Source organism: Sciurus carolinensis, chromosome 15 (assembly GCF_902686445.1).
Source record: "Sciurus carolinensis chromosome 15, mSciCar1.2, whole genome shotgun sequence".
NCBI classification, from domain to species: Eukaryota; Metazoa; Chordata; class Mammalia; order Rodentia; family Sciuridae; genus Sciurus; species Sciurus carolinensis.
In genome coordinates, this window is record NC_062227.1 from 75,076,830 (window position 1) to 75,091,322 (window position 14,493).

The 14,493-nt window shown below is 38.6% G+C and overlaps 1 protein-coding gene across 2 annotated transcripts in view; it reads left to right on the forward strand.

The window, feature by feature from the left end:
* Socs6 (suppressor of cytokine signaling 6) overlaps nt 1-9,324 on the forward strand; it is a 31,302-nt gene extending 21,978 nt beyond the window's left edge. For both annotated transcript variants that reach the window (XM_047526833.1, XM_047526834.1), the window contains exon 2: nt 3,702-9,324. In XM_047526833.1, the coding sequence (XP_047382789.1) occupies nt 3,826-5,433 (1,608 nt within the window). In that variant the 5' untranslated portion in view covers nt 3,702-3,825 and the 3' untranslated portion in view covers nt 5,434-9,324. The remainder of the gene's footprint in view (nt 1-3,701) is intronic.
* Nucleotides 9,325-14,493: the final 5,169 nt, after the last annotated feature.

Sequence of the window (14,493 nt, forward strand, 5' to 3'; positions counted from 1 at the left end):
TCACAGACATTTTTAAGCCTGCAGTTCTCAAAATGTGTTCTGTGGATCCCCTTTTATAATAATATTTGCCTTTCTCACTACATTGAGTTTTATGGATGCTACAAAAGCAAATCAAGGTGGTGGCACCAAATGTAATAGTAGCAAACTTAAGTCACAGTAGTAAACTTAAATAATGGTCATATGTTCTTTATTGCCAAGCAGTTTGGTTAAAAAGAAAGAAAAAATTCCTATTGTACTTGATTGTGCCATTGACAAAACTATAAAAATATTAATTTCATTAAATCTTTATTTTGAGCACACATCTTTTAAAAATCCTTACCTTGAAATAGGTGTATTCAGAACATGTGTCTGCGCCCTAAACAAGAAGGAAGGCTAGCTCAAGGGGAAGTGCTTGCTGCCACTGTTTGAGTTGCTGGCTGAACTTACTGCCTTTTTCGCAAATAATGACTTTTTCTTAAAAGAACAATTGGAAACACACTATTCAACTTGTTTCAGTAGATATATTTTTGTAAATGATCAAAGTGAGCCTGTCACTTCCCTGAGGACAGGCGATGGTGGTGTTGCCAGTGGCACAGTTCATACTTGCAAGCATAAGTCTCAGCTGTGAGCCCACCCATTGCTGCTGGCACTGTGGCCCACCACCTGAGTTTTCTGAGGAAATCTGATGATATTCACAAATACAACACGTGGTGCTGTGTGATGAAGTAACTAATACACAGTGTTACAGAATCATGCAGGAGTACAAGGTTGGTTCAGGATGCACGATAGACTGCCCTAGAGTAAAATGATTTTCGATACAGTTTCAGATTTTGCAGTACGATTAACTTTTAAGAAATTTTCACTCGTTGAGGTTTGGTATAATATCAAAGAAATATCCACAGTGATGTGAAAAGGTCATAAATAAGATACATTCCTCCGTTTCCAAGTATGCTCAGAACTAGGCTGGATTTCTTCTTACACTTGAACTAAAACAACGTGTTGTAAGAAATTCAGTGCAGAAGCAGAGCCAACTCAGCCATCTCCTGAGTCACAGAAGAGACTGAATATGTAAAGCAGTGCCACTTCTTCACTGCCTTCTATTATTGGGGTAGTATAGTTCTTTTCCGTGAAATGTTACTTGTTAACACATAATGAGTATAATGTTTTAAGATGAATTATTAAATATTTTTAAATCTTCTATTTTAATTTTTTTTTTTTTGATGGTGAGGGATTTTCACATACTTCTCTTTATTTTTCTTTTTTTTTTTGAAGATGTATATATGCTTTGGCTCTGACTTTTTTTTTTTTTTCTTTTTTTTATTATTGTACACAAATGGGATATATGTCGTTTCTCTATTTGTACATGACGTAAAGGCATACCATTTGTGTAATCATAAATTTACATAGGGTAATGTTTGATTCATTCTGTTATTTTTTTCCCTCCCCCCCACCCCTCCCACCCCTCTTTTCCCTTATTTTTAATTTCTTGTAGGATAAATTTCAGTAGCTATAACCTGCATAAACAAAGTTTTTTGTGTTCTTAATAAGTTTTAGGAGAGTAAAGGGATCCTGGGCCTGAAAGTTTAAGAACCACCAGTTAATAGTCAGACAAGCAGGACAGTTGGGGTAGGAAGTGTAGCCTTGCAGTTGCCAACCATGTTCGGATTCTGGATCTGCTCTTTGCTGATAGCAAGTTATTTCACTGGGCAAATCTTAATACAAGACCCAGGTTCCTCATCTGTAGAATGGGAGTAATAGGACCATTTTGCTTGAAGGAAGTAGTGTGATTTGTCTTGATGTTATTCCTTAAAAAAGGGGTTGTCATATATAAAGTTTACTCTAAGTATCTAAAACCTTTTCCCTTGAACCATTATGCATATTTTCAAACCATGTGTAAACTTAAAATTTTACAATTAGAAAAGCAGTAGAACTAATTCAGAACATTTACTTAGGCTTAAGACAGATGGTAATCCTATAAAAAGATGACATATATTTTTGGAAGTGCAAACAGAAAAACAGATACTCTTAAAAATTCTAGAGTAATCTTTGCCTAGAAAATGTGGGAAAGAGATAAAAGACCATATGGTCTAATAGAAATTTATGTAGTTTTGAATGTCTAGGATTGAATATTATTTCTTTATTACTGTTGAGTTGCGTATGGATTGGTTGTTGAAAAGGAATAATTTTCAAGTAGAAAACTGCCGACTACTTCCTGTGGTGCCAGTCTGTGGTACTGATGTGACAGTGGGAAGCAGAACCATTTGAACCCCAATTTTAGTGGGGTTAATTCAAATGTCAGTACTTGCCACTTTGGAATTAGCTACTGATTCTGCTGTGAGGGCAGTTACATTCACCTAGTGCTTGGGTAGAAGACAGTTTGTGGTGAGTTCACCTGAGTACAGCGTAATATAGGTGGAGTGCCAAGTATTTAATTAGTATTTTATTTTTTCTATCATGTTCAAAGATACAGTACATGACAATAAGACTGTTTTAAAATTGCTTTATTTAATGGAGAGGGTATTGCTGATGTCCTGATAGGTTGTCTGGTCTGAGTTTTTTCTTAGTAAGCATGTGTTCATACAGATTCTAGCTACACACCAATTAAGTGCTATCTAAAACCTTTTAAAAGCAAATGTTTGTCAGATATCTCTTCTCTCTCAGCTGCAACCTTAGGTTATCATTGTTTCTAATGGGTTTACATTATAATTTATCCATTCATCTGTCTGTCTCACTTCTTGGATTAGGAGATCATAAATGATTTATTGACCTGTGTTTAACTGCGCAGTGCTGTGCTTGGAACAGGGGCTTAGTAATGCAGTGAGTTAATGAATGCAGTCAGTGTTAAAGGAACTGTCTTTTGCCAGGATGCTGAGGGCTCAGGCATGAGGTGAAAATGTCCAACCTGTGGCCTTTTTCTTCTCTGTACTAGAAACTGGGAATGCGACAGTGAATGAGCTGTCCTGCAGGGTCTCATGAGTGTAAAGGGATGTTTCCAGATAACTTTTCAGATTGTGGAACTCTTTTTATTTATATATTTTTAAAGATGTTTAACTATTTAGGGTATGTATACGTTGTTGGGGATAAACTTGGCTGGTTATTCTCTCAGTTCTGTGAGTGTCTTCATCGACTGTCTTCATGGATTGGCCAGTAGGCAGAGGAGGGGAGTAGTCAGATTGAGTGTTGAAAGGTACACCTGAGTCTGTGTGGAGGTAGAAGGGGCGTCAACCCTGGCTCATGTTAAAACAGAAAAGCAAGGTGCAAGAAGATAAAATAGGTGAGGGCTTGTTCTTGTGTGTGTTGGTGAGGGAATGCTGATGAACCTGGGGCCTCACGCATGGTGGGCAAGTCCTCTACTACTGAGCTACATTCCTGGCCCTGTTTTATTTTGAGACTGGGTCTTGCTAAATTGCCCAGGCTGGCCCAGTTCTCTTGCCCAGCTTCCTGAGTAGCCAGGGTGACAGGCTTATACCACTGAGCCTCGCTTGTTCACAAATATCCAATATTTGTAGCAGGCAGTGATCTACCCTGCAGGGTGTAAAAGGAAAAAATCCCCATCTGACAGAGCTGACATCTCAAGTAAAGACTGGTGGTTCTTGTTCAGAAACTAAAAGGTTAAAACCAAGAAAAAGAAAACTGGTTGGAAAGTTTCACTTGAAAAATCAAATTCGCTTGTGTGAATTTTTTAATGTGTGTGTTTTGTCTTTTTTTTATTTGTTTTTTAGAAAATGGCTCCAGTGGTCAAATGAAGCTGGAAAAATACATAGATGCAGCATTGCCGCCCCTCCAGATGTTCGGGTGTGCTATTCCAGAGAGAAATTGATCCCTTGGATTAGGTAACTGGTCATAATGAAGAAAATTAGTCTTAAAACCTTTCGGAAGTCTTTTAACTTGAATAAAAGTAAAGAAGACACTGACTTCATGGTAGTACAGCAGCCGTCCCTCGCCAGTGAGTTTGGGAAAGATGATTCCTTGTTTGGTAGCTGCTATGGTAAAGAAATGGCCAGCTGCGATATTACCAGCGAAGATGAGAAAGGTGGGAAAAGCAGATCCAAGAGCGAGAGCCTGATGGGGACCTTGAAAAGGCGGCTCTCTGTGAAGCAGAAGCCCAAGGGCAAGGGCAGCGCGCCCCCTGGGGGCCTGGCCGAGGAGGACACCTTCTCCTCCTCCTCCGCTCCCGTGGTCTTCAAGGACGTCCGGGCTCAGAGGCCCATCAGGTCCACCTCCCTCCGTAGTCACCACTACAGCCCCACGCCCTGGCCTCTCCGACCCACAAACTCTGAGGAGACCTGTATCAAAATGGAGGTGAGGGTCAAAGCTTTGGTCCACTCTTCCAGTCCAAGTCCTGCACTGAACGGGGTTCGAAAGGATTTCCGTGACCTTCAGGCTGAAACTGTGTGCCAGGAGCAGAACGGTTCCCTCAAGCGTTCAGATTCCCCCCACGGAGACTTGCATCTCCACCTGGAGGAACACGTGCCTGTCGTTATTGGTCTTGTGCCTCAGGACTACATTCAGTACACCGTGCCTTTAGACGAGGGGATGTGTCCTTTGGAAGGATCGCGCAGCTATTGTCTGGACACGTCTTCGCCCATGGAGGTCTCTGCGGTTCCTCCTCAAGTGGGAGGGAGCTCTTTTGCTGAAGATGAGAATCAGGTAGACCAGGACCTAGTTGTTGCCCCAGAGATCTTTGTGGACCAGTCAGTGAACGGCTTGTTGATTGGCACCACAGGAGTCATGTTGCAGAGCCCCAGAGCAAGTCACGATGAGGTCCCTCCACTCTCGCCATTGCTACCTCCAATGCAGACCAATCAGATCCAAAGGAACTTTGGTGGGCTCACTGGCACAGATGCCCACGTGGCTGAAAGTATGCGCTGTCATTTGAATTTTGATCCTAACTCTGCCCCAGGGGTGGCAAGGGTTTATGACTCTGTGCAAAGTAGTGGTCCCATGGTTGTGACAAGCCTTACCGAGGAGCTGAAGAAACTTGCAAAACAAGGATGGTACTGGGGACCAATCACACGCTGGGAAGCTGAGGGGAAGCTAGCAAACGTGCCCGATGGTTCTTTTCTTGTTCGGGATAGTTCTGACGACCGTTATCTTCTAAGCTTGAGCTTTCGTTCCCATGGTAAAACACTTCACACTAGAATCGAGCACTCGAATGGTAGGTTTAGCTTTTATGAACAACCAGATGTGGAAGGACACACGTCCATAGTTGATCTAATTGAGCATTCAATCAGGGACTCTGAAAATGGAGCTTTTTGTTATTCAAGGTCTCGGTTGCCTGGATCTGCAACGTACCCTGTCAGACTGACCAATCCCGTGTCGCGGTTCATGCAGGTACGTTCTCTGCAGTACCTGTGTCGTTTCGTTATACGTCAGTATACCAGAATAGACCTAATTCAGAAACTGCCTTTGCCAAACAAAATGAAGGATTATTTACAGGAGAAGCACTACTGAAAGATTGAGAACCCTGCATCTTGCACTTTGGGAATAAGAAAAAGAGATTGAAATACAGTTTACAACTTTCATTGCCATCAGAATCTTTTGCTGCCATAAGTTTTAGTTCTATGTGTAAGAGTCATCAGTTTGTTTAGGGGTGGGGAACTGTCTGCAAGGTGTCTTGGGTTTATTTTGGTTCTTTAAAAAGGGATGTCTTGAGGTTCTAGAAGTGTGAATTATCTTTTCATTAGTGTGCAGAATAATCACAATGTGAATTATCAGATTCTCCTTAATGCCCCCCCCAGTCCTTTGCTGCTATCCACTGTGATTTTTATGCATTAAAAGCACATTTCATGTGTCTTCAACCCTAAGTAAAGTTGAATGAAACTTACAGAATAAAAATTGCTTCGTCTTTTTAAATAACCCATTTTCAAAAGTTAGTGTTGAATGAACATGTGATAAAACTATTTACATATACACTGAAAATGACTTTTTTAATCTCATACTTTAAAAAGATTTATTTAGAATTATGAGTTGACATCATCTTAATGGGATGCAAATCTGCCACATATCTTTACAACACTCTTCTAAATTATTTTTAAGGTTGTGCTAATACTTTGGTTGTGAAAAGTTGTGTTTTTCTGTTGCCTTCATTTTCATCTTGTGGTTTGTCCATTTTAATAATGGCCTTACATTTAAAAATTGTAAAGAAATATATACCACAAATCTAGCAATCGTGGCCTTTTCTGTCATTAAACCCGGGTACAAATTGGCATAGCGTAAAGACCTGTAGACTGGAACGATGACTACGGAAATGGGATCAGTCCCCGTAAGAGAGTTGTTTTGTTTTGCCTGCACTGTTCTTTGGTTAAATGTTTTATCTGTGATTTCTTTAGTCAACATTTTCTTGGGTGAACTTGATTTGAACTAATTTTCATAAATGAACTGGATTCTCTTACAATGTTAAAGTTTATATAAAAGTTTGAAATTGATTTGAATAGAAAAGATTGTATTAAAGTTGGATTTATATTTTTATTTTATGTAGTCACAATAAAATGTGCTAGATTTGACTACTCCTTTCCCCTGCCCCCAATAAAACAACCTTTAGTGACTTGAGTTGAAAATTTTTGGAAATCGGGGAGCATCACATGAGAAAAAGGTGGAAACAATATCACATATACACAGAAGACTGCTTCTGCTGTATCCACTGCAGTTTCGGAACAGGGTTTTCATTTGCTTCTTATTTTCCTTGAACCAAGTCTTGAGGAATTTGGCCTCACATTTTTTTCTCTCTTTGAGTCAGTCAATGGGAAGGGATAGTATGCCTGAGAATTTTTAGTTATTTTGGAATGTAGAATGTTTGTTCACTTTGTGATTCTGCAATGCAGTATTTTCAGATTGTTCCATTCAGAAAACATTTCCAGCTATACAAGCCTTAAAGCAAAATGCTGGACATTTCTTCCTGGTCACTTAAAGTTTTCCCATGTCTTCCCTTCTTTAAAACAGGATAAAGGCCTTTGGTCCAAACTTGCTGGCTTTGTCATCAAACATCTCTGTATCCTCACTTTTTCCTTAGTTTTTTTTTGGGGGGGCTGGGGTGGGGGAATTACTGGGGTTTATGCTAGGCACATGCTTTACCACTGATCCACATCCCCAGCCTCTCTGCTTTGTTAGAGACAGAACTGAGATATTACCAAGAAAAGGCACAACGCCATATCACATATGGTATTTTGACTTAAAGGAGGAAAGGTACTTCATTTTGGTGGGATGCTGATTATACCTTATTACAAAGACTCCTTTCATTTTCTGATGTTTTCACCTAGTAAGATGGAATATGGCGTATACTGTAATAATATAATTTAAGTGTTCACTATAAGCTATTTGGATTAAGAACTATTACAGAGTTGTAAGCTTGTGATCAAATTGATGCAAGACATTTAACTATTTTTTTTGCAAAACTATTTATTTTTAAACAACTTAAAATATATCTAGGGTGAGTTGGAAGTCTTTGTGCGTCCTTGTTAGACGGCAGGTGTTCACGGTGCTTGTGCCGGTGGTGAGCGTTGGGAGGGCTTCTCTGTGTCTGTGTGTCCTCGATGGGGCTGGTGGTGCAGAGGCCTTGAGACCACACCTACCCCTCTCTGTGGATGTAGCCTGTCCCCCATTTCCTCGTATCGCCATGTGCTTAACGTATGCCCGTGTAGTGTCAGGATTATTCTGATCTCCATCTAAATGTTTTTAAAATTGTATTTGGTGTTTTCTGGAGGGCAAGTCTTGATATTGTTCTAATTTGGAAAGTCAATTTTTGATGTAATTTTGTGTATTCATAATGCAAAATACCTTAAATGCCCTATTGTAATTCAACTTGAAATTATTAGGTTCTGATCGTATACAGATAAAAATCAAAGTATTTGCCAAGAAATTAAATTTGTAAACAGAAACGTGTATTGCAAAATTCTCTGCTTATGTGTAGAGAGATACCTGTTTGACATAGGTATCTCAACATAATGTAGAAGACTGGCTTTTCTGATTCGAAACAACCTGGTAAAAATGAAAAGGGGGAAAAGAGAAACCTTTTTTCTATAGCTTGGTCTAGTCTGATTGTTGGAAGTTTGTGGATTCTCTTGAAAGGGAACTTAGATGATATGGACACAAAACCTGTAAGCAATTCTCAAATATGTACTTAAAAGAAATTTGGGCTCTTGGAAAACAGGAAAGCTATATCCTTTTGTAACAATAAATGAATCAGAGGTTTGTTGGGGTTTTTTAATCAAATATTTCAACACAGCATGATGGAGGCTGGGAGCTCTTTTGAGGCTGTGACACTTAATGCATTTTTATAAATGAAAGGAAAGCTATGGAAAGTACTTGAAAAATGTCTCCTTTTTCTGTCTAAGGAAAACTGTTTTCTTTCTGCTTGGTGCAATATGAAAATTTAGAAGGTCACACATTATATCACAGGAAATGACCATAGAACTAAAAATAGTTTAAGGAAACCAGCTACCCAGGGCAGCCTTCTTGCTGTTGAAGAAAATCACGTGCCAAAAGGCAAAATCATTGGCATATAGGAAATTAAACACAAAGTATACATTATATTTTCTGAGCCAATATTATTGAAACAGGATAAAAGTTACTAAAATCTTAAATAGGTTTATGCAATGTCTCTGCTAGTGCCACAGCTCTATCTTTTTAACAGTGCTTTCAGGAATGCCAATTTTAATTACTGTACATGTCACATAGTATATGAGAGATACTGCTTTATGAATGATTCAAAAATAATATATTTTGATTTAAATCTTAATTGCTTTTCATTGAATGTGAAGTATTAATTTGAAAGTGAAATCACACTACCAGCAATAGACAGTTTGGTTGAATACTCTAATAAGGAACAATAGCCAGTTCCATAAATAACTTTAAAATTCTAAAGGTATTGGTACGCTAGTAATCACAAATTTGGTTTCTTTTAATAACTTTTTTAATCCTGTAAAGAGGTATTTTATAAACATCCTTTTTATTGATCAATCATAACATGGCAAAATGTGTAGTCTCTGTTCCTGAAAAGTGATCCAAGTGCTACATCCAGAGATGATGAAAAATTCTTACAGAATTTTGTAATAGTATTCATTGTTGGGTTAAAGAAATTTCATAGTCGTTGGAGTGCCATGAAATTAATACTTGCAATCCAGATTGCTGTAGTTTACACTTTTTCTGTATGTTTCAAATCAGGTGTGTGCCATTTGTACTGAGAACACCACAGAACGAACTATCCAAAGTCCATTGATTTTAATACGTGTTTTGGTTTGTAAACAAATTATAGTAATTTCTTGCACATTTTTGGAAATTAATTGTATAAGAGTTTATGTATCTGCTCCTAGATACAGTGTGTAAATAAAAATTTCGTTCACAAGACGTCTGGTAGTCTGTTTAATTTCCTGGTGTGGTGTCTAATTTGAATTTGTATCTGGTTAACTAATTTCTAGATGTCCTGAGAACTGGGCAGATACTGGAGATTGGGAGCTACTAAATTTTATAGTGAAAAGGGAAAAATAAAATCCTTTCATAAAGGAAGATGTCAATTAGGAGTCAGCAGTGGTGCTGACCAGAGTGAGTAAGCAGAACATCTTACCAAACAAAGACTAAATTCAAACTAGCACTGTAGTGAAACCTCACTTAAAGAGGTCCAGGATGGGCCATAAAGTGTTCAAATTGTGATGGAAAACATGTCCCTTCTTTTAATTTTTTTTGTTGTCAGTGGACCTTTATTTTATTTATATGTGTTGCTGAGACTCGAACCCAGTGCCTCACACATTCTAGGCAAGCGCTCTACCACTGACACAACTGTAGCCCGACATGTCCCTTAACAGTATTTTGGGAAAATAGAACAGGTCATTTAGCAATTCTTTCATAAATAAGATTCCCAAATCCACTGGATTTAACTCTGCTTTTAAAGTTTTTAAACATGTTGGGTAGATATTTGTTTTAAAAATTTGTCCTACTTTATTAATAAATCACTTTTTAAAATTGTGGCTACTTCAAAGATGAATTTTAACCTGATTGTGCCCGGAATGTTAGAAATTTTGACTTCAGTAGAATCCAGGAAAATGTGGAGCTGTGACCTTAGCATTCTCCAGAGCTGGCGTCAGTTGACAACACTAGTGTCATACTTCTGAGCTAGCAGGTGAGAATGGTCAGGCCTCAAGACTGTGGAAGAGACTGGACTTTTAAAAGTGTATCCCACAAGCTGGAAAACATTTAAAAATTTTTTAGTTATACATGATAGTACAGGGTATTTTGGCATACACATGGAGAGGAAAATGGATTTCTAAAACAACCCAGATGTTTATTTTCTTGAATGTAATACATAAAATATTGCAAGAAAACAAGTTTCTTATTTCCCAATCATTTTAACTATTTGATGATTAAAGCCCCACATGAAGTAAAAAAAAAAAAAAAAATTGTCAAAGTAATTCCTTTATGATGTAGTTAAGTCTTAAAGATCCCCAAACTTGCATCCAAATAATACGTAGCTTCATTCTTCAGGTTAAGCAAGAGTAGTCATTCCTTTGAATGCCTTTTATGGAGGGACACCAAGGACAAGACTGGACTGCTTTTATTGGTTTGGAGACCAAAGTGGAAGGTGCAGAACCACAGGATGTGCTGAGGAGAATAGTGAGGCTTGTAACCGTCCCCAGCCCCACCCAATGCAGTTGCAGGTCCTGCAGATAAGGGGTGGCTACTGCCAGAAGAGCAGGTAAGGTGAAAATGATACAGCCCCCAGCAAGGCCGCCCTGCCTGGCAGTGCAGGCCAGCGTTCACCACGGCCCGGAGCTGGAGGGCGGAGGCCTTGTTTGCAGTGCAGCCTGGGTGGATGGGTCTCCATGTTCAACTCTTCATAGTTGTCTCGTGCCCTGTAGATTTTTCTTTCTTGAATGAAGTTTTTGTTCTTATTCACCGCTTCTTGAAGTTCATTCATTCAACCAGATAGAGAGAGGGGGAAGTTGCTGCTGCCCAGCTGGGTTCCTGAGGTGCTTGCAGTCCCAGATGGCCACCCACAGGAGAGTGAGAGTGGACGTACACACACCCCATCTGTAAAAGTGAAAGACTTCCAGTGGCAGATATTTCACTGAACAAGGGCCAACCTTGAAACATCCACAATTCGTCATTATGCTTACCTTTTTTTCCCCCTCATAATTTTTGCTTCTGCTTTTCTTGGTCTTTTAACTGTGGATTAAAAGTAGTTTAATCCATATTTCAGTTGAATTTAGCTCTCTTAGAGTCTGTTATTTTGACCTCCAGTGTAGTTTTTGCATTTTTGTGAATTTTTAGGTTTGTTTAGAATTCATTACTTTAAAATTTTTTTTCTTATAATTTTCTATTTTTTTTCAATCTTATTTGCATTTCCAGTTTGAAGAGTTATCCAACCTGAACCACCATTTAAAAGAAATTTGTCCCATGTTTCCCTTTTCTCCTTTGGTGTGACTTGTCTCACTACTAGATAAGAAGCTCTTTTGGCACTTGCTGCTTTGTCCCCTCCCGTCGCTAACCCCCAGGGACAGTTTTCACAGACCTACTCTGAGAAGTTCTGCAGAGTCATTGTCTCCAGGCCACCTGCCTCTCTATGGAGAAAGGATTTGATGGAATGGAAGTATTGGTTTATGACACTTACACAATACAGTTCTCACAGGAAGATCCGTCATGAACCCAGTCATGCAAGCCCTCAGCAACCTTGTTTTCTTGTGGTTGACAAGTGGTGAGCCCTGTTTGTCAGAATTACCACTCTAAAGTAGCTTTGGGGTATGACAAGTTCCTAGAAAACCAATAGATGCATATTTTCAAATAGAAGAATCATTGCTCTGTAATAAAAGAAAGCTTTTCTGGAATCTTAAGTAGTAGGATCAACAGATGAAACTAAAGAGCTGGAATTTGCACCAACTCTTCATAATAGCAAAGATGTAACTGTGTTTAATATCTGTGCTATTACCTAACATACATAACTCATGTCTTCAAAAACAGTCCTTAGTAAGGCAGGTACCCTTGTCCTCTTTATAGGTAAGAAAACTGAAGCACAGATGTAAACCAAGTCACAAAGGTAAGTGACAGAGCTAGGTTACAGTCAGTCTGGTTCTGAGTGCTGTTATTCACTGTGTTTCTAATCAGAGTTTTATATTATTTAGGACATTTATTTGTGTGATTGATAGAGAAAAGAACTTTAGTGTAAATATATGAATTACTACTTTCTCCTCCAGGTAACTATTGTATTCTGCAGCTTAAAAGAATATGTAAGTAATGCCAGAGGTAACCATTTGGAGGCCTGAATGGTAGCATAACTGAAGGGCTTTATTTTTTATTGATGAGGAAGAGGAACACAGTTTTTTTTCCTGACCATATAAAGATTGACTTAAAAAGAAAACTACCTAATATGTTAATATGGGAATAAGATTTGGTTGAGGTCAATCATAACACTTGAGAGAAGGATTTCTCCATGTGATTGGCACAAAAGGAAAAGTGCCCATTCTGCTTTTTTGCTAATGTATTTAATGCTAACTTCAATTGCCTGAGACATTCATTGTTTCCTGTTTTACAGGGAGCCAGAGTGTTATGTTTTATAGCAAATCAAAGACTCTAGCCATTCTCTTGACTTTCCTGTGCTCTGCTCAGCCAGTTCTCTTCCACTTCCTGTCGTTTTGTGATAAGCACACACTGAGTGAGGACTTCCCTTCAGAAGTAGTCTAGCTATGCCCTCTACATTCGATCCTGGCTTCTCTCCTGCACCAAAGTAGAAGCATTAGCTGCCTATGTTCAGAGAGTTTGATTGTATTTGTTATGATCATTCTTTTTGGGGGGGGCATTTGACCCTGAGTCATCCCCAGTTCTATTTTGTATTTTAGAAACAGGGTCTCGCTGAGTTGCTTAGTGACTCACTTTTGCTGAGGCTGGCTTTGAACTCATGATCCTTCTGCCTCAGCCTCCCAAGCCACTGGGATTACAGGCATGTGCCATTGCACCTGCATTTTATGATAAGTCTAAGGGACATTTCCCCACTTGTGCTTTGGAAAAAAGCAATTTATATTATGGGCTACCTCAGCATCATTAAATCAGATCATCTTTTTGTCATGAATTGTGGAATCAATGTCCTAAGCACTGTCAGCATATGGGATTAACTTGAACAGTTTGGGGGATTAGGACAGTTAAGCAAAACAGAGTAGCCAAGGACTATTTCAAATACATTTTAATGTTTCTCATAGTGTAAGTCTACATGGAAGTAAATTCCCTCACCATCCATTTAACAGAAAGAACCTATTTGCTTTTTTAAAGATATCTTCATTTGATATAGGATTCTAAGTAGAGTCTCAGGCCCCCTTTTAGCACTTTAAAGGTATTCCATTGTCTTTCAGACTCCATTGCCTCTGATGAGAAGTCAGCTGTCATTTGTAGTGTTGTTTCTCTGTAAGTGATGTGTAGTATCCATACTCACCACCATAAACTTTTAAGATATTTCTCTTTATTTTCAGTAGTCTGATTATGATGATCCTGGGTATAGTTCTCTATATTTATCTTGTCTGATATTTGTTCTAATTGTTGGATCTGTAAGTTATGTCTTACATTACCTTTATTTCTTCAAATATTTCATTCTTTTTCTTGCTTTCCTCTGCTTGTAAGATTCTAATTTTGTTTATTAGACTTTTGTTTTCCTAAATATCAGTGGGACTCTTTATACTTTTCAACCATCTTTCTGTGCTTTAATAAAGAGATAAGAGTCAGTGTTGAGAGCTGTGAACGTATCTTGGACTTGAGTGGTAAAACATTAGATGTGAAGGAATTACAAAGGAAAACCACAAAGAACTTCATAGAAATTTCCCTTAAGTCATTGACTGACTGAATTTTTTCATGCATAGGGTGAGACTCCAAGAAACTTGTGTTATGGTTTGGATGCGTGGTGTCCCCCCAAAAAACTCATCTATGAGAATGCAAGAAGGTTTAGAGGTGAAAGGGTTGGGTGGTGAGAACCTTAACCCAGTCAGTGAATTAATCCCCTGATAGGTATTAACTGAGTGGTAACCGTAGCCAGGTAGGGTGCAGCAGGAGGAGGTGGGTCATTGAGGGGGTGTGCCTTTGGGGTATATATTTTGTATCTTGTGAGTGGAAATGCTCTCTCTGCTTCCTGTTTTGATGTCTTGAGCTACTTTCCTCCTCCACACTCTTCTGCCATGATGTTCTGCCTCACCTCAAGCCTTGAGGAATGGAGCCAGTTGCCTATAGACTGAGATTTTGAAACTGTGAGCCATAAAATAAACTTTTCCTCCTCTGATTGTGCTTGTCAGGTCTTTTGGTCACAGCAGTGAAAAAGTTGACTAAAATACCTTGAAATAAAACATAAAAACAAGAGTTTAAAAAAAGAATTCAGGGGAAAATCAATATCAGGGAGGCTAAGGATTCAAAGGGAAACAGTATAATTTCTGTTGATCTAGTAACAGGTTAACCAACCCTCAAATTTACAGTCTCCAATTTGCTATTAAGTCTATGCAATAAATTTTTCATTTCAGATTTTGTACTTTTTGGTTGTAGCATTTCCATTTT